Genomic DNA, 24,407 nt, shown 5'->3' on the forward strand with positions numbered 1-24,407 from the left:
ACATCTGGGTCTGGGTTATACTTAGATTTGAGAGATAGAGAGAGACAGACAGACAGACAGACGAGTGTGCGTGTGCCTGTAATAATACAAATAATAAATCCTAATATTTGTGCTTGTGCATTTGCTCTGTATGTGCATGTTTGCATGCATGCTTGTATGTGTGTGTGCGCTCTGACTGATACTTCTGTTTTGGAGCAGGCAGGCTCGCTACAGGGTGTGGTTTTATAGTCAGCGTGCGTAAACCACTAGTGACTTTGGGTGTTTCTGTCAAGTCGACTGGAGGCTGTACACTGGGGAGCAGTTTGTTGTAAAAGAACATTGTTTATCTGAGGCTGCTGTCCGTCACTCCCTGGCAGATTGACACACCCACTCATTGGGTAGGCGGGAGGGTCCATTGAGACGGGCGCTTTAAACGCTGGGTGTCTGCATTCTGGGAGAGGAGAGAGGACAAAAGAGAGGAAAAACAAGGCTTGCGTAATAGGGTGGAGACCAATATTGAAGATGGGTGGCAGTGTACATTGAGAGCACAGACACACACACAAACACACACATACACAGCAACACCACCAGCTCCACCCAGTGTGTGAGTGGAGAGCAGGGGAATCGGGGTCAGCCCTGGGGTGGGGCAGACACAGTCACTGTGGTGATACAGCCAGAACATGAGGCACTCAGAGCATTGCATTGTACTGTACTGTACAGTTACTGTGTGTGTGTGCGTGCGTGTGCGTGTGTGTACATACATGTGTTTAATGGGTGATATAGCGTAAGACGTTACAGAAAGAACATGGCAATGAACTGTAGAGTCATTGGGTTTGGCAGTACTGCAATGATATCCAAACAAATGGTTTCTCTGGTTGGAGAAGCACTGCAGAGCGAGCCAAAGTACTGTACCGTCCTTTCACTGTAGTGGAATGCACACTATCATGCTTCTTGTACGATTACATGACCTGTCCCCTCATATGACACATTATTGTTCTTCTTCTATGGCGAGTCACTCTCCTTTCATATTGTGCTGACAGACAGATTTGAAACAGTGGGAGATAGATGAGCAGGAGAGACAGAGAGAAGGGAACGCTCGGGATTGAATCCCAGTCTCCTGCGGCGTGTCACATACGTGCATGGAGCCAGGAGTGTTAACACTGGACCACAGCTCCACACTGTGCTTCTTTGTAGGATGTGCCATTTATCCCTGATATATTGATAACTGGCAATCATACTGTGATGCAGTCACTATATTGGTCTCATAATGTCTCCTTGGGATTTGCTTTTGCTGTATGCATCATCTGTACCGGACTGTAATGAAGTGTAGGATCAATAGAATTATGAAAGAACAGCTCTCTTCTCTCCCTCTCCCACTCTCTCTTTTCACTCTCTCTCTCTCACACGGACACGGCCCTACCGCCCACCCACCCCCCATACACACACTCAGGTTGGCCATCCTCTTTCAGAGAGAGGGGCATGTGCCCTTCCTCTCTCATATCTGTCTCCGGGAGCAGGTTTCCATGGAAACTAGGCTTGACTGGAAACAACAGGCAAGAAAGAGAGAGAAAGAAAGAAACGCGCCAAGGCTCTTCTCACCTCTCCACCATGTACTCCTCTTTTGTGTCCCCTTCCCTCGCTCCAAATACACGTTTTCCAACTAACGTCTCTACTTATCAGCCTGTATAATTAGGGGTTTTGCTGAGAATATAGGTGCTCAGTCTTGGTGGGAAAGAAGACCCTATACAGGAAAGCCAGAGACAGAGTTGTAGTTTTAGTATTGGCTGTGTTTTCTTCCCGCTGTAATACTCAGACCTGGGTTCAAATAGTGATTGAAATCTTTCGACATACTTTGAGTGTTTGCTTGTCTGTCTGGAGCACCAGATGGGTGGAGTTTGGCACTTTTGGAGATTACTGTATGCCTTTGGTTTAATTGACCCAAACAAGCTCAATCCATCCCAGTTTTGAAAGGGTTTGAATACTAATTGAACCCAGGTCCGACAATAACACCATGTCTGTCTCCTGCCTCCAGACCCATATTATTCGAGACCGTTATGGTCACTGTCTGCACTGCTCTGAGACAGCAGCTGACCTGGTAGATGGGGGAAGAGAGAGTAGCATCAAGATAGACAGCATACTAGAGAGTGTGTATAGGACATGCTTTGTTGTATATTATTGCATCTATGAAATATAGTAAACACCTCTCTAACTGTTACACATTGAATGCACTGTGTACCAAGAGGTGAAAAAAGTATTGTTCTCTATCAACAATGGCAAGCCACCGGGGTCTGACAACTTGGAAGGAAAAATACTGAGGATAATAGCAGACGATATTGCCACTCCTATTTGCCATATTTTCAATTTAAGCCTACTAGAGAGTGTGTGCCCTCAGGCCTGGAGGGAACCAAAAGTCATTCTGCTACCTAAGAATAGTAAAGCCTCCTTTACTGGCTCAAATAGCCAACCAATCAGCATGTTACGAACCCTTGGTAAACTTTCGTAAAAAATTGTGTGTGACCAAATACAATGTTATTTTACACTAAACAAATTGACAACAGACTTTCAGTGCACTTATAGGTGAAGGACATTCAACATGCACAGCACTTACTCAAATGACTGATGATTGGCTGAGAGAAATTGATGACAAAAAGATTGTGGGAGTTGTTTTGTAAGACTTCAGTGCAGCTTTTGACATTATCAATCATAGTCTGCTGCTGGAGAAACGTAATTGTTATGGCTTTACATCCCCTGCTATATTGTGGATAAATAGTTACCTGTCTAACAGAACACAGAGTATCAAGGCACAAGGCGAGACCCAGATGCAGACACAGGAGGCAGATGGTTGGAGTCTTACAATGTTTAATAATCCAAAGGGGTAGGCAAGAGAATGGCCGTGGACAGGCAAAAATGTCAAAACCAGATCAGAGTCCAGGAGGTACAGAGTGGCAGGCTCGTGGTCAAGGCAGGCAGAATAAGTCAGGCAGGCGGGTACTGAGTCCAGAAACAGGCAAGGGTCAAAACCGGGAGGACTAGAAAAAAGAGAATAGCAAAAGGAGTACGGGAAAAACAAGCTGGTTGACTTGACTAAACATACAAGACGAACTGGCAAAGAGAGACAGGAAACACAGGGATAAATACACTGGGGAAAATAAGCGACACCTGGAGGGAGACAATCACAGGAACAGGTGAAACAGATCAGGGCGTGGCACAAAGTGTGTTCTTTAATGGAAGCCTTTCCAACATAATCCAGGTAGATTCATTAATTTCCCAGGGCAGCTGTCTAGGCCCCTTACTTTTTTCAATCTTTACTAACAACATGCCACTGGCTTTGAGTAAAGCGGCTTTGAGTAAAGTCAGTGTGTCTATGTATGCGGATGACTCAACACTATACATGTCAGCTACTACAGCGACTGAAATGACTGCAACACTTAACAAAGAGCTACAGTTAGTTTCAGAATTGTTGGCAAGGAATAATTTAGTCTTAAATATTTTAAAAAACTAAAAGCATTGTATTTGGGACAAATCATTCACTATAATCCTAAACCAGTGGTGTAGTAGCCAATTGTCATACTTGAGTAAAAGTAAAGATAACTTAATATAAAATGACTCAAGTAAAAGTGAAATTCTACTTGTGTAAAAGTATTTGGTTTTAAATATACTTAACTTATCAAAAGTCATTTAATTGCTAAAATATTCTTAATAAGTACCAAAAGTAAAAGTATAAATAATTTCAAATTCCTTATATTAAGCAAACCAGATGGCACCATTTTCTTGTTTTTTTATTTACGGATAGCCAGGGGCACGCTCCAACACTCAGACATAATTTATACACGGAGCATGTGTTTAGTGAGTCTACCAGATCAAAGGCAGCAGGAATGACCAGGGATGTTTTCTTGATAAGTGTGTGAATTAGACAATTTTCCTGTCCTGCTTAGCATTCAAAATGTAACGAGTACTTTTGGGGGTCAGGAAAATGTATGGAGTAAAAAGTACATTATTTTCTTTAGGAATGTAGTGAAGTAAAAGTAAAACTTGTCAAAAATATAAATAGTAAAGTAAAGTACAGATATCCCCAAAAAATACTTAAGTAGTACTTTCAAGTATTTTTTCTTAAAGTACTTTACACCACTGCCCTAAACCTCAATTACATTTTGTAATGAATAGTGTGGAAATTGAGCAAGTTGAGATGACTAAACTGCTTGGAGTAATCCTGGATTGTAAACTGTCATGGTCAAAACATATTGATACAACAGTAGCTACGATGGGGAGAAGTCTGTCCATAATAAAGCGCTGTTCTGCCTTATTAACAACACTATCAACAAGGCAGGTCCTACAGGCCCTAGTTTTGTCGCACCTGGACGACTGTTCAGTCATGTGGTCAGGTGCCACAAAGAGGGACTTAGGAAAATTGCAAATGGCTCAGAACAGGGCAGCACTGCTGGCCCTTGGATGTACACAGAGAGCTAATATTAATAATATGCATTTCAATCTATTTTGGCTCAAAGTGGAGGAGAGATTGACTTCAACACTACTTTTATTTATGAGAGGTATTGACATGTTGAATGCACCGAGCTGTCTGTTTGAACTATTGGTACACAGCTCGGACATCCATGCATACCCCACAAGACATGCCACAAGAGGTCTCTTCACAGACCCCAAGTTCAGAACAGATGATGGGAGGTGCACAGTACTAAATAGAGCCATAACTACATGGAACACATCAAGTAACTCATGCAAGAAGTAACATTTGATTTTTTAAAAACAGATAAAAATACACCTTATGGAACAGCGGGGACTGTGAAGCAAAACAAACATAAGCAGAGACACATGCATACACATGATAACATACACACTATACACACACGTAGACATGGATTTTGTGTTGTAGATATGTGGTAGTAGAGTCGGGGCCTGAGGGCACACACTTAACATGTTGTGAATTCTGTTGTGAATGTATTGTAAAAATATTTTTAGAACTGCCTTAATTTGGCTGGACCCCAGGAAGAGTCGCTGCTGCCTTGGCAGCAGCTAATGGGGATCCATAATAAATACAAATACAAATACAAATACAAATACCAGAATTGGTACAGAATGCATTCAATTTCTATTTCAATTCAGTCAATTTATGAAGTAATCTGAAATTCCGATTACAATTACAATTTTCCGCTATGATTCTGAATTAAGTGACTATTGAAATGGAATTGAACCCCAACACAAGTGTGTATTGTGTATTATACCATGTACTGTATGTGTTCCATATATTACTACTCTGAGAGCAGGAGAATGCTTAGCTAGAGATTGGCTGAAGGCCCTGGTCAGATATCCAATGAGTCACCCATTGGAGAGGTTGTGGAGGGAACATTAGCAACAATAGAGCATTGCTCCCAGGTCAAGGGTCACATTTGGCCTGGTCAATGAAAAGAGAATTCACACATGTAGAATTGAGCTTGGTTACCGAGGAAAATGAAGCTGTGGATGATCAGGGATGGGGCAACCTCATGCCTATTGCGGGGAGTGCAGGCTTTTGTTCTTGCCCAGCTCTAAAACAACTATCAGTGGTCTATAATGAAGATCATGTACATACTGTGGTCCCTGTTACCCACCACAGGATTACACAGTGAGCAAAGCTGTCTTTCTTAACATATCATTTCATACCTCTATACATGAAAGGCAAATGCCTGAATGTGTTTTACAGAATTTATTGTAAAATAATATTTCACAACCTTTCATAACATTTTTTTTTTTATAAAAGAAAGATGTCTGAACATTAGTCTGCTGTAGGAGAGATGTGCTTTTGAACAAATTGTCTAAAATCTCACACGGACTATGGGAATGTAGACACACAAACACACTTGACGGGCTATCACTATCGCAACATCCCCCACCCACTGCTCAGAGACAACAACAACGCCCAAATACACCGCACCACCCAGCTTCTTATCTACAAGGCGGGGGCGATAGTGGCTAATAATGGGTGTGTGTGTGTGCATATGTGTATTAGTGCCTGTTAGTGTCTGCACATGTTGGGGTGTCTCTGGGGTGGGCCCATCCTCAGTGTAGACCCTGCAGGCACTTCCTGTCAGGAGCTGTCAATCATACCAGACAACTGATCTGAGGGCAGGACAGCCTGTTTGCCTGGCTACCCATACTCCTTGCTCCTGCCAATTGCTACGCCATGCCCATTGGCGTTAGTTTCTTCTTCACAATGAGTCTGGAGTACCTCCCCGACGCTCCCCGAATACGGACAAATTCAGGGCCGTCTGATTAGTCCAGAAACCAATAGGTTGGGCTAGAGCCAGAACACACGTGGGTAAAGCGATGGTTTGAAAATTCAGAATTTGCTTTAGTTAGAGACGATCCAAACACTGATGTTAAGTACAACGACCCTTGTCACCACAAACAACTTCAATGATGGCAGTGTCGTACTAAAGAATGTAGCGAACGACAGAACAGCGAAATAATTTTGTGTGAGTCGTCAGCCTAACAGCCTGTAGCATGGCACGAGCATTGTCACTCCCTGTGGTGCCAAACACACACGCACGCACGCATGCACGCTCGCACACTCAGAGGTTCAGACAGTCTACCATACAGGATGTACTGGGTGTTTTCAGTATCTATTTTGGTCTGCAGAAAGGGTGGAGGGCAAGAGGGCTGGGGCTTTGATTGCTGTTAAATGCAGAGGAGAGAAGACATAGCTACATTATTCAAATTCTTACATTTGGTTTTCTATGAGTGAAGTGGCCTTCATCAAGCTCTTCTTTGAGTGAAATTCAGTGAATGAAATTGAATGTTTCGTATACGAGTATGAATGAAATTCAAAGAAAGTATGTCAGAGCAATACGACTAGGAATGAGACAGACATCGGTGTCAGACAGGTCATTTGAATAATACCAAAACAGCCACATAGAGGGAAATTAAAAAAGTATTGACAAAATCCCCAGTAACTGGAAACCATGTGCAGTAAGAGCACATTATTCTACAGAAAATTTAAAAACATTGTCTGATATGTTGGACTGTTATTCATACAGTACGACATGATTAAAACAACCTGTATTTTTTATTTATTTTTGTTATTTATCCGTTCTTTTACCAGGTAAGTTGACTGAGAACACGTTCTCATTTACAGCAACGACCTGGGGAATAGTTACAAGGGAAAGGAGGGGGATGAATGAGCCAATTGTAAACTGGGGATTATTAGGTGACCGTGATGGTTTGACGGCCAGATTGGGAGTTTAGCCAGGACACCGGGGTTAACACCCCTACTCTTACGATAAGTGCCATGGGATCTTTAGTGACCTCAGAGAGTCAGGATACCCGTTTAACGTCCCATCCGAAAGTTGTTGTTGTAGTGGTTGTTGATAGATAAAACTCTTTGGCTTGTAAAGTGTATCGGCTTGTCTGTGTCTGTATATGGTAGAGTATAAAGTATAACGTAATATGGGACTTCTGTCTTTGTCTTCTGTGTTTGTGTCTAATGGCAGCACAAACATCATACATATATCCTATCTTAATTTGACTAGTTTCTCACAGCAGGAAAATCCTGCAGCAACAGCAAATGTGAATTATAAATAATATACATTTTTGTAGGTGTTGATAAAAAAAAATCTTAGTATACAGTGGGGTCTGAAATTATTGGCACCCTTGATAAAGATGAGCAAGGAAGACTGTATTAAATACAAATACTGAACTATATTGGTGTGTGTGACAAAACAGCTATATTTTCATGCCATCCACCAAATGTAAATGCCTGGCGTGTGCTAAACGGCATTGGCACTTGGAATGGAACCGGTCCTATCATCAGATGACATGAAAATAGATCTCTTTGGCCACGCACACCAGTAGTGGATTTGGCATCAAAATAATGAAGGAGAAAAGAATGCCATACCTACTGTAAAATATGGTGGTGGATCTTTGATGTTATTTTTTTTGCTATTTTGCTTCCACTGGTCCTGGGGCCGTTGTTAAGGTCAACGCATGATGATTAACCTAGTACCAGGACATTTTATCCAAAACCTGGTTGCCTCTGCCAGGAGGCTGAAACTTGGCCGCAAGTGGATCTTCTATCAAGACAAAAACCACAAGCATCAAAATCCACAAAGAAATGGTTAACTGACCACAAAATCAACATTTTGCAATGACCAGCTCAGTCTCTGATCCCCTTTGAAAACCTATGGTTTGAACTGAAGAGGCCAGTGTATCCCAATGTATTCTCCAATCTCAGAATTTTTTTGGGGGGAAAGGCTCAGTGCCGTTACCCTCGAAAGGTGAGGAATTGAAAGATATTGAAAACAGGGTGAACAAAACATTAGGGACATCCCCTTTTGCCCTCAGGACAGCCTCAATTCTTCATGGTATGGACTCTACAAGGTGTCAAAAACTTTACAGAGGAATGCTGGCCCATGTTGACTACAAAGCTTCCCACAGTTGTGTCAAGTTGGCTGGATATCCTTTGGGTGTTGGACCATTCTTGATACACACAGGAACATGTTGAATGTAAAAAAACCCAGCTGTGTTGCAGTTCTTAACACACTCAAACTGGGATGCCTGTTCAAAAGCACTTAAACCTTTTGTCTTTCCCATTCCCCCTCTGAATGGCACACATACACAATCCATGTCTCAATTGTCTCAAAGCATAAAAATCCTTCTTTAACCTGTCTCCTCCCCTTCATCTACACTGATTGAAGTGGATTAAAGGGATCATAGCGTTCACCTGGTCAGTGTGTCATGGAAAGAGCAGGTGTTTCTAATGTTTTGTCCACTCAGTGTACAGAATGTTAGTTTAAAATAATATAATTTCCCACTTTTTTTGTGCATACAATATAGCTCAGTATAAGTATTTATTTTATTTTATACAGTATTTTTTGCGAATCTTTGCGATAATTTCAGCCCCTACAGTAAATCAAGTCGGACATTTTAACTTCTACGCTACAATTTGCATTTCCTGCTTTGCAGGGAAATGATCTTCTACAACAGAGTGATCGAATAAAGATAGTATATCTGTCTGTCTAACTCATGTAACCTCTTGACAGTATCACATGCTACAGTATAGAATAGAAAATGTGGGACTTACTGTTCTCTGTCTGTTTCCATGGCAGCCCGCACTGACCACAACGGCTTGTTGCCACGGCATATCAAGAGTGACAGTGAAGATGACGACCTGCCCAATGTCACACTGGACAGCGTTAACGAGACCGGATCTACTGCTCTGTCTATAGCACGGGCCGTACAGAAGTAAGTACCAGAGTGTGTGTTCTGTGTGTGTGTGTTTGTGTATTTTATGTCCCTCTGTATAGCCTTTACCACCCTCCCCATGTGTCTAGTCCATCTGTGTATAATAAGATGAGTCAGGGCTACCCCATCCATCCTAGTGTAGTCTGATAATCAGAACCAGTGTTTCAGTCTGCTCTCCCTTCCCCCCTAAACGTAGAAACTTCAAGACCCAGCACTCGTACTTTAACCCAGCCAGGTCACCCGTGATACAAGTCAGTATTCAACGTCCATCCATGTCTGAGGACGTTGGGAGTTGACGTGGAAACCAGCCACTAGGGGCAACAGTGAGCGCTGTTCCTTCAAGCAGGTTTTGAATTTGATAGGCTGGTGTGGTCAGGGATGGTGGATGGGCATATGTAACTGCCTCTGGTGCCAAAGGTTGCATGTTCAAATCCAGTGATAGAAAGGTAGAAGCAGCTACTCTTCCTGGGGTCCAGCAAAATGAAGGCAATTTTAAAAACATTACAATACATTCACAGCAGATTTCACAAAAAATTAAGTGTGTGCCCTCAAGCCCCTACTCTACTACCACATATCTAGTCCTTGTATACGTGTACAGTGGTTCGTCCTTTAAAAGTTGCAGCACAGCTTGCATGTTGCTGCAGAATTCTATGGCACGTTATTTAAGTGTCAACCACTGTTACCATTAATGCTAGTTAGTGCTAGTTTGACCACCAGAGGGCATCTTTGAGAAGCATTTGATAGCCTCCGTAGTGGCTATACTAGAGAATTTAAACCCTTTTTGTGTAAGAACATAGTATATGGGACTGATTAAGACATTTTGCTTAATTCATTTGATTAATAGTATTGTGTTTCTATTCCAAGAAAACTAAAAAACCCTCTGGTTTCCATTAGGATTGAACGGAAAATATAGTACTGTACAATGTGACGGTCGGGAGTAGGCCACAGTACTGGGCTATCTAGATAAAGAATCCCTCTGTTGTGCGGGCACGTGGGAGACTGGGGTTCAATTCCCCGACAGGCAGGAAGGAGTAGGCTGTCCTTGTAAATAAGAATTTGTTATTAACTGACTTGCCTAGTTAAATAAAGGTTACACTCAGAGCATAACAGTTCTACACCCTAATTGTGTAATTATAGTCTAACCGATACCCAAATGCATATTCAGTGAAAATAAAAAACTAATTGATTTATCAAGACCAGTCCCCATGCTTTTCTCAGAGCAGCGTGAAACGGTGCTAAAATAGTTGTAGGCTATTGCTTAAAATTAAAACCAAAAGCTACCTCATGTGTCTCGCGGTGGCAGACAGCACAGGTATGGAACCTGCATCTGTAGCAACGCATTTTGCACTGCAGTGTCTTAGACAGCTGCGCCACTCAGGAGGCCCCATCCACAAAGTATCAAAATACATAGAGGTGTTGGTAAAGGTATATTGTCCTGCTCACAGCCCATAATGGGCTATTATAATACTGTACATTGTGTCCAGGTCAGGATAACCAAAACATGTATTTATTAAAGACTATCAGAAAGATTGTTGGTACTTATTTATTTTGATCCAAAGCCATGAATGAGTGAGTCACTCAGCTTTATGTAGGTGCTGACTATGACTGTGCCATCAACTTGATAATATATAATGATATTTTGGAAATTATTTAATAAAAAAAAAAAATTAAGTGAGTGATTGTAATCTGAATAAAGGCCAAAATCATATTTGTAAAGGCCAAAACATTTATTTCTGTTTTTAGAGGGAGAGAAATGCTGGGCCAATTGTGCACCACCCTATGGGACTCCCAATCATGGTCAGATGTGATACATAATAATAACAATACTTTTTGTTGTATTATTTGTTTAGTCTTTTCTGGTGGATTAAACTGAAATTGCAACCAATCACGGCCGGTTGTGATACAGCCAACCTAACTAAGAAATACATTTGACAATAGAATTCTCCCCCTACCTTCCTTCTAGGCAAGTCTATTGTCCAGCTACCTGCTAATAGCCATAATGGTGCTGTACAACGTGACCATGTGTGTTTGAGAGAATATTTTCCAGTAAGCATCAATTTGTTTACCTTCATTAGACAACTTTGTTCTAATATTTCTGTAATTCAGTGATATTTATTCCCATAGTAATTCATTATGGATCCATAACTAAATAAACATTGTCATTTTGAAAGAGTATTTAACCTCTAACACCTCCCAAACCCGGATCCGGGAGCACCCCCATCAGTAGAAAAGCTACTAGCGTAGCCTAGCATAGCGTCACAAGTAAATACTAGCATCTAAATATCATTAAATCACAAGTCCAAGACACCAGATGAAAGATACACATCTTGTGAATCCAGCCATCATTTCTGATTTTTAAAATGTTTTACAGGGAAGACACAATATGTAAATCTATTAGCTAACCACGTTAGCAAAAGACACCACTTTTTTTACTCCACCAGTTTTTTACTCCATCAGTAGCTATCACAAATTCGACCAAATAAAGATATAAATAGCCACTAACCAAGAAACAACTTCATCAGATGACAGTCTGATAACATATTTATTGTATAGCATATGTTTTGTTAGAAAAATTTGCATATTTCAGGTATAAATCATAGTTTACCATTGCAGCCACCATCACAACTCTCACCAAAGCGACTAAAATAACTACAGAGAGCAACGTGTATTACCTAATTACTCATCATAAAACATTTCTTAAAAATACACAGCGTACAGCAATTGAAAGACACAGATCTTGTGAATCCAGACAATATTTCAGATTTTCTAAGTGTTTTACAGCGAAAACACAATATAGCGTTATATTAGCATACCACAATAGCAAACATCACAACAGCATTGATTCAAGGCAAAAATAGCTTGAATGTATAAACCACCAAAATATATTAATTTTTTCACTAACCTTCTCAGAATTCTTCAGATGACAGTCCTATAACATCATATTACACAATGCATATAGAGTTTGTTCGAAAATGTGCATATTTAGCGGCACAAATCGTGGTTATACAATGAGAAAAGTAGCAAAGCTGCCCAGAAAATGTCAGGAGAAATCTTTGAAGAGGCACCTATTCTAATCAGTAACTATTCCAAAACTTGACTAAAAAATACAGGTTGGACAGCAATTGAAAGACAAATTAGTTCTTAATGCAATCGCTGGGTTACATTTTTAAAATTAACGTTACTTCAAGCATACAGCGTGCGCTAAAGCGAGACGCACCGAAATTCATGGCGGAATTATTATTAGACATTTGTCAACATAAGTACGAATTAACAGCATATAGACTGCTTACTATTAGCTGAGCTTCCATCAGAATCTTGGGCAAGGTGTCCTTTCTCCAGAACAATCGTCTTTGGGTTGAAAGATGTCCTCTTGTCCGGTCGAAATAGCCGCTAATGTTAGCCACCAACTGGAGAGGTGTCCAACTCGTGAAAGCGCATGACAAAGAAATCCCAGAAAATCGCAATAAACTGCTATAAACTGCTATAAGTCGGTTTAAATTAACTACCTTATGATGTCTTTAACACCTATAACGAATAAAAACATGACCGGAGATATAGAACTACTAAAACGAAAGCGTTTGCAGGACGCCATTGTGATGTCTTCTTGCGTCAGGCGCACCGTTGAAAAGGACGGTACTTCCGTTCCACGGTCTTATAAAGGGCCCCAGATTGCGCAATCCACTCCATTCAAATTCTCCCCGCTTACTGACATCTAGAGGAAGACGTATGCAGTGCATGTAGCCCGATGGCTTACATGGGGACTTATAAACTGGCCTCAGAACAGGGACCTCGATTTCTGAAATCTCACTCCCTGACAGGAAATGTGCTGCAGAATGAGTTCTGTTTCACTCAGAGAAATAATTCAAACGGTTTTAGAAACTAGAGAGTGTTTTCTATCCAATAGTAATAATAATATGCATATTGTACGAGCAAGAATTGAGTACGAGGCAGTTTAATTTGGGAACTAATTATTACAAAGTCGAAATGGCGCCCCCCTAGGCTCAAGAAGTTAATCATTATTTTATTAACAAAAGTGTAAAGATGCTGATGAAGAAATACAGTACTGTACAGTATACGCTTTATCCGACATTTTGCGGTTGCATGAGGTCGCCCACCCGCAGCTTTATGTAGATGCCGAGGCTATATGACTGTGCCATCAACTTGATTATTTAGCAGACATCACTTGCTTATATTCAGTTTAACACCTTTATCTTAAGAATATCATGGAATATAATTGAACATTTTCGTTTCTCCATGCTTGTCTCAGAGTAGCCGAAACGGTGCTGAAATAGTCGTCCACAGCGAGTAGGCTATAGATAACGATATTTTGGAGATTATTTTGTTTAAAAACAAATTACAGTGAGCGATTGTAATCTGAATATAGGCCAAAATAATATTTATAATGGCCTAAACATAGCCCTGCTAATAGCCATAATGGCGCTGTACCACTTGACCATGTGTGTTTGAGAGAGTACTTTCCAGTAAGCAACAATTTGTTTACCTTCATTAGACACCTTTGTTACAATATTTCTGTAATTCAGTGATATTTAATCCCATAGTAATTCGTTATGGATCCATAACTAAATAAACATCAGCATTTTGAAAGAGTATTTTCTATCATTATTTTATTAACGAAAGCATAAAATTGCTGACAAATATATACAGTACACACTTTTGCATTTGGATAATAAAGCATTTTGAAGATATAAGCCACCTGGAAATGTCAGGGTGAACCGACGACCTGATGAACCCGCCAGGTATGTTGACTCTGCCTGTCGGAGGTGGAGTTCCAGAGCTTACAGGTGTGCCTGGCATGGATTGTGACTCGATCTCGTTCCTCGCCCTCTTCAACGCGTCATTCTCCACCTGACTCTTCACCAATGCCGCCTGGCTCTGGACCAATGCATCAGCTGTCGCCCGTATCTCTGCCCTCAGATAAAGTTTCTCTTTCTGCTGGTCTTCCTTCAAGGACTCGATCTCCATCTTCAAAGTTTGAATCTGATCCATTTGCACCTTCATCAGATTAGCAGAATGGTACCGCCCTGAGCCCCCATCTATTACAGTGGCCTATAATAGTAATGGTAGATCAATTAAGAATTAAAAGTGACTCCAACACACATATGCTGCATACACATTTTAAGAATCTAGCAAAACTAATCGCCTTCTTGGCAACCATCCGTTGTCCAGCCCTTTGTCCACTGATCTCCACGGGTGGTTGTCGGCATGGTTGTATGCTCTGCAAAAACACGTTCACGTATTTAGTACACAATATTTTTTATTTTTTATTATTCAACCTTTATTTAATTATCGATTTTATTACACGGTATTCCTACACATTGATAGGCCATATCATTTTTTTTTTAGAAAATGCACTTCAACCAAAATACCTTTAGTTTTGGTGATCCTCTCAGCTCCGGCTCATTTTCAAGTCCTCTCGTGGTTATGGTCCTAACCCTGAAACGGGTAGCACCATAGAAGGAAGCTGGCTTGATGAAAACGATGTCCATTTCGTCTGTTTTCTTTGGTCGCAATGTCATGTTTTTTAGATAAACAGTTTTTGTTTTTGAATGGTAACTGTGTTAAGGGTGGAGTTTGGGGCGGGGTGAGGAGTACTGGAAAGGTTGACTTTCACACCTACAGTACCCGGGCTATAAAGAGTCTATTGTCATGCTAAATCGAGCTACAAGTGTTTGAAAACCTGCTTTCAAAATGCCACCAGTTGTGGCATAAATAAAAACACAGCATATTCTATACGTCTTGTTAACATTCTATATTGTAACCACAATGTCACAAATAATTTCGATCTACCTTTCCAATTACTTTTAGAGTTTGAGATTTACAAATGTATGCTTTTCATGTCATTTTTCGTCAAATCCAGTTCGAATTTAAGTATAACTTTTGAGTGACGCCTTTAGTGAGAGGTCTAATGCTTTAATAATATCTGCCCTCCGAATTAATATCTAATGGGCATTTTTTGTGCCATTATTAGTTACATGGTTTTAGTATGAACGTGCAGACTGGCACTAAGAACAGCGGGAACGTTTCCCTAGTCAGCGCCATTATTAGTGAAATGCCTCTTAAAGTGTTGCTCTGTGCTACCCAGTGGGGCGGGGTGGGGGTCCAGTTTGTTATTTAGAATTATTTATTTCTGTTTTTAGAGGAGAGAAACCGAAAACCTACAGTCATCTCATGGATGTCCCAGTCGAGCCCGGCACAGGTATTGAATCAGCATCTGTAGCAACTCAGCCTGCTGCGCCACTAAGGCGCTGCTCAGCGTGACCGGTCGGGAGGAGGCTACAGTACTACAGAGACACAGTAGCGCCTTTGGACCCAAAAGCATAATCAGTGCTCTAACTCCCCCTTGCGCTGGTCTGAAGCAATGAAGTAGTAATGCAGGGTATCGTACTAAACCACAAATTACCTCTAAGTCCCGCAGCATAATCGCAAAACTTTGAGGAGCAACCACTGTATGTATAGTGTGTTTTATACCTATCCCACACCTTAAAGCTTACCTTAGCCATTCTGATGTAATACCTAACCTTAAGATTTCGGTATCAATGCCTAAACGTAACCTTAAAACACTTCGAAATGTGACTTTTGGAACAACAAAAATGTGACGTTTCAGAAACATGGATGAACGTCTAATTCTGATGTGAGACTGTGAGAGCTAGTTGCCATTGAAGCTCATCCGGATGATCAGAACCAGGGACTCATCGTCTGCTCTCCTGCCCTAAACCCATAAAGTTCCAGACACAGAACTACAGTCATTTGTCCCTGCCCAGACTCTGTACTGTTACCCGTCAGACTGGCCAGACTCATAATATTGCCGGTGTTGCACTGTAATTAGGTTTAACTAGTAGGAAACACAAACGGTCTATGTGTGCCACACACACACACGCGCACACACACACACACACACACACACACACACACACACACACACACACACACACACACACACACACACACACACACACACACACACACACACACACACACACACACTTATTTAGACTAACTGTTAGGAAACTATTCCAGGACTGTGTTCCTGTGTTAAACCCCAACTAATGATGTTCCCTCAGTAAATACACAGGTTTCCCTCTTCCAAAATGACTCACTTTCCCAAACATAGTACGACATAGGAATAGGGTGCCATTTTGGACACAGGCACACAGGCATACAGTACATACAGTAGCATTTGTGCTGCTTTTCAACTGTGACACCAGTGTTACACTGGGGTATATACCATGATGTTATACTAGGAAAATTGTGTTTCCATAGCTACAGATGTCGGATCTTAACTTGATCACTCTTTTGTCGCTGAGAATTTGAGGAGTACTCTTTCTCTCCATGCGGGAGATAAATAAAGTCCACCTGTGTGCGATCTAGGTGTCACATGATCTGTCACATGATCTCAATATATATACACACCTGTTCTAAAAGGCCCCAGAGTCTGTAACATCACTAAGCAAGAGGTACCACCAAGCAAGCAGCACCATGAAGACCATCAAGCTCTTCAAACAGGTCAGGGACAAAGTTGTGAAGAAGTACAGATCAGGGTTGGGTTCTAAAAAAATATCAGAAACTTGAACATTCCATTGATCACCATTAAATCCATTATTAAAAAATGTAAAGAATATGGCACCACAACAAACCTGCCAAGAGAGGGCCGCCCACCAAAACTCACGGACCAGACAAGGAAGACATTAATCAGAGAGGCAACAAAGAGACCAAAGAACCCTGAAGGAATTGCAAAGCTCCACAGCGGAGATTGGAGTATCTGTCCATTGGATCACTTTAAGCCGTTCACTCCACAGAGCTGACCTTTACGGAAGAGTGGCCAGAAAAAAGACATTGCTTAAAGAAAAAAATAAGCAAACATGTTTGGTAAACGACATGTGGGAGACTCCCCAAACATATGGAAGAAGGTACTCTGGTCAGATGAGACTAAAATTGAGCTTTTGGCCATCAAGGAAAATGCTATGTCTCGCACAAACCCAACACCTCTCATCACCCCGAGAACACCATCCCCACAGTGAAGCATGTTGGTGGCAGCATCATGCTGTGGGAATGTTTCTCATCGGCAGGGACTGGGAAACTGGTCAGAATTGAAGAAATGATGGATGGAGCTAAATACAGGGAATTCTTGAGGGAAACCTGTTTCAGTCTTCCAGAAATTTGAGATTGGGATGGAGATTCACCTTCCAGTAGGAAAATGACCCTAAGCATACTGCTAAAGCAACACTTGAGTGGTTTAAGGGGAAACATTTAGATGTCTTGGAATGGCCTAGTCAAAGCCCAGACCTCATTCCAATTGAAAATCTGTGGTATGACTTAAAGATTGCTGTACACCAGCGGAACCCATCCGACTTGAATTAGCGGGAGCAGTTTTGCCTTGAAGAATGGGCAAAAATCTCAGTGGCTAGATGTGCCAAGCTTATAGAGACATACCCCAAGATACTTGCAGCTGTAATTGCTGCAAAAGGTGGCTCTACAAAGTATTGACTTTGGGGGGGGGGGGGGGGGGGGGGGGGGGGGCGAATAGTTATGCACGCTCAAGTTCAGTTTTTTTGTATTATTTCTTGTTTGTTTCACAATAAAAAATATTTAGCATCTTCAAAGTAGGCATGTTGTGTAAATCAAATTATATAAAACCCCCAAAAAATCTACTTTAATTCCAGGTTGTAAGGCAACAAAATAGGAAAATTCCAAGAGGGGTGAATACTTTCGCAAGCCACTGTAGGTATTACAGACACGGTCAGGGAGAGGTTGAACATGTCAGTGAAGACACTTGCCAGTTGTTCCGCGCATGCTTTGAGTACACGTCCTGGTAATCCATCTGGCGCCGCGGCTTTGTGCATGTTGACCTGTTTAAAAGGTCTTGCTCACATCATCTACCGAGAGCGTTGTCACACGGTCATCCAGAACAGCTGCTGCTCTCATTCATGCTTCAGTGTTGCTTGCCTCGAAGCGAGCATAAAGGGCATTTAGCTCGTCTGGGAAGCTCATGTCACTGGGCAGCTCGCGGCTGGGTGTCAGAGCAAGTGCTGTAGGATTCAATCTTAATCCAATGGCATTGAGGAATATACCGCCTCAGTCATCGGATTCATCAATAAGTGCATCGACGATGTCGTCCCCACAGGGACCGACATACATATCCCAACCAGAAGACATGGATTACAGGCAACATCCGCATCGAGCTAAAGGCTAGAACTGCCACTTTCAAGGAGCGGGACAACAAACCGGACGGTTGTCAGAAATCCCGCTATGCCCTCAGACGAACCATCAAACAAGCAAAGCGTCAATAGAGGATTAACCTCTCTAGGGGGTGTGGGACGCTAGGGGGTGTGGGATCACACCAAAACAAATGAAATACCGTATGCAAAAAGTTGTAGTCAGTCGGTCAGTCAGTCAGACAATCCAATCCACCAACAACAGATCTCCAGTGGAGAAAGGCGATGAAGAAACAGCGGAGACCAACGTAGATCAGTAGTCCAACAATAGACATAAGTAGATCTGATAGTGGTTGATCCTGCGACACGGCTACAGTACACACTTTTTACTACAAACAAAACAAACTGGGTCCCAATGAGGTACCAAGCTGAGGGTAGAACCCTTCCTCTCTTGCGCCACTGTCACAACCCACTTTTGCGCAGCTGATGCTGGCAATTTAATGATGAATTAAAGGGGAAGCGCCCTATTGGAAGGAGAAGCACTGAGACGGTTCAGACAAATTCAGGGCCGTCACAACACGCATGAACGCTTCACGGCAGAATGGAACCATTTAACTCCGTTTTATTTGTAGCTACAGCTTGTATTGCCAGCGTTGTGTCAAGTCACTCCAGTTCACACTGACCGTGACGTGTGCTAAAAGTAGCCCATCACAACTATTTCCAACTGATCTGTCGACTGCGCTGATCTGTCGATAGCACCTGCTAAATTCAGGACATCAATGTTGATGAGAAAAGTAGCATAACTTTTGTAGTTCTTGATGGCTAACGTTATATATTTAAAAAAAGCCACAGCAGAAAGGATTATCAACACATACTGAGCAGCTAAGATTATAGACAGAAGCATGCTACATGGCAGACCAATACAATCTTCTGGCATGTCCAGCCCATTCATCATCTCAACCAATCATGGCTAGCAGGTAGTTTCCTGTCTTTTCCGTGGCTAAACCGACTAGGCTCGTAATTTAACAATTGTATTCATATTTACACATGGAATACACGTTTGTTATTAAGGCACATCGAAGTTCACATGTTTCAGAAGGTATTTCAAATGCCTCTCCAGTGAAGAAGTGACGTGCGACATATGCCTAGCTTCCTGAAACAGGTCACATATGAACTTTAACTTTGAAATTGTTGCATGTTGAGTTTACATTTTTGTAAGCAAAGGCTCTTTTGAGAACTACCACATTTATTTAAAAAAATCACATTTCCAGGGTCTGTGTTTATACACTGAGTGTACAAAACATTAAGGACACCTGCTCTTTCCATGACATAGACTGATCGGGTGAATCCAGGTGAAAGCTATGATCCATTTCAATCAGTGTAGATGAAGCGGAGGAGACAGGTTAACAAAAGATTTTTAAGCCTTGAGACAATTGAGACATGGATTGTGTATGTGTGCCATTCAGAGGGTGAATGGGTAAGACCAACTTTTCAAATGCCTTTGAACAGGGTATGGTAGTAGGTGCACCGGTTTGTGTCAAGAACTGCAACGCTGCTGGGTTTTTCACGCTCAATTGTTTCCCTTGTCTATCAAGAATGGCCCACCACCCTAAGGACATCCAGCCAACTTAACACAACTGTGGGAAGCACTGGAGTCAACATGGGCCAACATCCCTGTGGAACGCTTTCAACAACTTGTCGAGTCCATGCCCTGACGAATTGAGGCTGTTTTGCGGGCAGTGTTTGGTATACTCAGTGTATGTTAAAGGGCAATCCGAAATTGCTACATCTATTTTTGGATTCCACATCTGTTCTTTTACTTATAAATGAATGATATGTACCCATTGATTCTTGAAGAACATAACTTATAAATGCCTCATGAGCTTAGTTCAACTGTCATTCCCTATCAGAACCCAAAATGCAAGTTTGTCTTACTCCAAAACAAAAAAAGTGAATGCAAGCAAGCAAGGCCTCAAAACATGGTTACAATTATAATTTTGATACCATGGATGCTTAGTCCTTGCATCCATAGCTTTGTCTGTACATTTTAGAGTGGTTATATTTCTCTAGCCCCATCCCAGTTTTTTTTTACCAAAACAGTGGTGGGAGCCCACTTTGTTATTGTTTCAACTGCTGATTTAACTTTAAGGGGGTGTTACTTTGGCAGATAATGTTACCCATCTTCAGAAATGGTGTTTTATAATAATTAACAAAATGTATAATGTTTTTGGTTTAGTTTAGTTTAGTTTTGGTTTAGGGGGGGGGGGGGGGGGGAGTATGGGTTTATAGCTCTCTTGCGCCTCACCGTGGACATCTGCAGATACTACAAACATCTGTCGCTACATTTGCTGGGCTCATAGCAACTGTGTCAGATCTACAAATCACCACTGGCTGCTAAGCAATGAGCTAGACCCATTCAGTGACGCTGCGCAGCTTATAGTAAATTCAATGCCTACAAAGGAACAGATGTCAACGCATATTAAATTACCCAGCAGCCATGTAAAAACAACAAAATCGTTAAAAAAAATATACATTTATTCGCAACAAAAATATTCTGGTTGTTTAAATTAGCCACATCTTAAAAAAGAAGAAGATACATGTGTTTTGATAAGGTTTGACACCTTTTACGGGAAAAATATTGATAACCATGATCATAACATTTTTCACTTTTGATTGGTAGGCACCAGCCAATTCACCACAACGTGTACCCAGCCGAACAGGGAAATAGCCATAAATGTGTTAATATCAAGTTACCTGAGGTAAACCCACAAAGTGTACACTAGTAAACCTCATTGCTACTAACACCGAAGCTAGCAAGGTGATGTAGAACAATGGGCTGAGGATACAATATTTGGAAAGTGAGTTGGTGCTATTGGCGCTCAATAAAACTAATGCGATCTGTCAGGTTGAAAAATGCCCTTAAATAAACTTGATGAGGCGTGTGTGGCCACGCAGTTATGGGTGAACAGGGAGTAGGTGTTGTAGGTGAATGTACTGAGCTGTCTGTCTAAACTACTAGCACACAGCTCGGACCCCCATGCATATCCCACAAGACATGCCACCAGAGGTCTCTTCACAGTCCCCAAGTCAAGAACAGACTATGGGAGGCGCACAGAACTGCATAGAGCCATGACTACATTGGAATTCTATTCCACATCAAGTAACTGATGTAAGCAGTAGAATCAGATTTAAAAAGCAGGTAAAAATACACCATTTGGAACAGCGGGGACTGTGAAGAGACACACAAAGGTACAGACACATGCATACGCACATATTGTTTTATTGTTGTATGGTGGTATTGAACATTTGTGGATATGTGGTAGTGTAGGGATGTTCAATTATGTACTGTTTTATCTTTAGCTCATTCAGTACAAACATAGTTCACTGTTTTATATGTAATGTGGGTGCTTTGATGTGTTTGGACCCCAGGAAGAGCTAATGGGGCTCACTAATAAATACAAATATAAATACAGGAAGAGGCTGAGCACACACCCTTGTGGGGCCCCTGTGTTGAGGATCAGCATAGTGGAGGTGTTGTTGCCAACCGTCACTACCTGGGGGTGGCCCTTCAGGAAGTCCGGGACCCAGTTTCACAGGGCTGGATTCAGAACCAGGGCCCGAGCTTGATGATGAGCTTTGAGGGTACTACGGTGTTGAAGGCTGAGCTGTAGTATTCTGACATAGGTATTCCTTTTGTCCAGTTGGGAAAGAACAGTGTGGAGTGAGATTGAGATTGCATCATCTGTGGATCTGTTGGGGCAGTATGCGACTTGGTGTGGGTCTAGGGTTTTCAGGATGATGGTGTTGATGTGAGCCATGACCAGCCTTTCAAAGTACTTCATGGCTACTGACTTGAGTGCTACGGGCGGTAGTTATGTAGGCAGGCAACCTTTGCTTTCTTGGGTACAGGGACTATGGTGGTCTGCTTGAAACATGTCGGTATTACAGACTCGGTCAGGGAGGGGTTGAAAATGTCAGTGAAGACACTTGCCAGTTGGTCCGTGCATGCTCTGAGTACACATCCTGGTAATCCGTCTGGCCCTGCAGGTCTTGTGAATGTTGATCTGTTTGAAGATCTTGCTCACATCGGCTACGAAGAGCATGATCACACAGTCGTCCGGAACAGTTGGTTTTCTCATGCATGTTTCACTGTTGCTTGCCTCGAAGCGAACATAAAAGGCATTTAGCCCGTCTGGTAGGCTTGCATCACTGGGCAGCTCATGGTTGGGCTTCCCTTTGTAGTCTGTAATAGTTTGCAAGAACTGCCACATCTGACGAGCGTCAAAGCCGGTGAAGCAGGACTCAATCTTAGTCCTGTATTGACGCTTTGCCTGTTTGATGGTTCGTCTGAGGGCATAGCAGGATTTCTTATAAGCGTCTGGATTAGTGTCCCCCTCCTTAATAGCGGCTGCTCGGTATCGATGTTGCCTGTAATCCATGGCTGGGATATGTGTGAATGGTCACTGTGGAGACAACGTCGTCGATGCACTTGATGAAGCTGGTTACTGAGGTGGTATACTCCTCAATGACATTTGATGAATCCCGGAATATATTCCAGTCTGTGCTAGCAAAACAGTCCCGTAGCGTAGATCTTCGTCATCTGACCACCTCTGTATTGAGCGAGTCGCTGATACTTCCTGCTTTAGTTGTTGCTTGTAAGCAGGAATAAGAAGGATATAATTATGGACAGATTTGCCAAATGGAAGGCAAGGGAGAGCTTTGTATGCGTGTCTGTGTGTGGAGTAAAGGTGGTCGATATTTTTTTTCCTCTGGTTGCACATTTAACATGCTGGTAGAAATGAGGTAAAACAGATTTAAGTTTGCCTGCATTTTAAAGTCCACGGAGTGACGCTTCTGGATGAGCATTTTCTTTTTTGCTTATGGCCTTATACAGGTCATTGAGTACGCCTCCGTTCTGTACAGCTCATTGAGTGTGGTCTTAGATCCGTGGATCTATTGGGGTGGTATGGGTCTAGGGTGTTGGGTAAGGTGGAGGTGATATGACGCTTAACTAGCCTCTCAAAGCACTTCATGATGACAGAAGTGAGTGTTAGGGGGCCATAGTCATTTTGTTCAGTTACTTTCGCTTTCTTACATACAGGAACAATGGTGGACATCTTGAAGCAAGTGGGGACAGCAAACTGGGATAGGGAGAGATTAAATATGTCTGTTAACACTCCAGCCAGCTGGTCTGCACATGCTATAAGACGCGGCTATGAATGACATCTGGGCCGAAAACCTTGCGAGGGTTAACGCGCTTAAATGTCTTACTCACGTCGGCCACGGAGAATGAGAGCTCACAGTCCTCAGCAGCGGCCCGCGTTGGTGGCACTGTGTTATCCTCAAACAGGGCAAAAAAAGGTGTTTAGTTTGTCCTGGAGCAAGACGTTGGTCTCCGCGACATGTTTTCCCTTTGTAATCCCTGATTTTCTGGAGTCCCTGCCACATATGTCTCATGTCTGAGCCGTTGAATTGCGAGTCCACTTTATCTCTGTACTGACGTTTTGCCTGTTTGATTGCTTTACGGAGGGTATAACTGGACTTTTTGTATTCAACCATATTCCCAGTCACCTTGCCGTGGTTAAATGCAGTGGTTCACACCTTCAGTTAAGCTGCCATCTATCCAAGTTTTTTGGTTTGGATAAGTTTTAATTGTCACAGTGGGAACAACATCCCCTATACACTTCCTGATGAACTCAGTCATAGTGTCAGTGTATACATCAATGTTCTTCTCAGAGGCAAAACAGGACATATCCTAGTCCGTGTAATCAAAACAATCTTGAAGCATGGATTCCGATTGGTTAGACTAGTGTTGAATATACCTTAGCACGGGCACTTACTGTTTGAGTTTCTGCCTATAGGAAGGGGGAAGCGGAATGGGGTAACATTGGTCAAGAGTTTTTGAAGCGTGAGTACCACAGGCAATGTGTTGATAGAACTTTGGTCGGCATTTGATAGTGAGGTGTTCTAGGTTTGGTGTTTAAAAGGAGTTCCTGTACATTACCAAAATCAAACCATGAGTAA

At 42.0% G+C, this 24,407-nt stretch overlaps 1 protein-coding gene across 2 annotated transcripts in view; it reads left to right on the plus strand.

Annotated features, from left to right (window-relative positions):
- LOC120064479 (Krueppel-like factor 12) overlaps nucleotides 1–24,407 on the plus strand; it is a 161,527-nt gene that overhangs the window by 107,144 nt on the left and 29,976 nt on the right. For both annotated transcript variants that reach the window (XM_039015083.1, XM_039015084.1), the window contains exon 4: nucleotides 9,075–9,210. In XM_039015083.1, the coding sequence (XP_038871011.1) occupies nucleotides 9,075–9,210 (136 nt within the window). The remainder of the gene's footprint in view (nucleotides 1–9,074; nucleotides 9,211–24,407) is intronic.

This window comes from Salvelinus namaycush, chromosome 19, assembly GCF_016432855.1.
Source record: "Salvelinus namaycush isolate Seneca chromosome 19, SaNama_1.0, whole genome shotgun sequence".
Classification (NCBI taxonomy): Eukaryota; Metazoa; Chordata; class Actinopteri; order Salmoniformes; family Salmonidae; genus Salvelinus; species Salvelinus namaycush.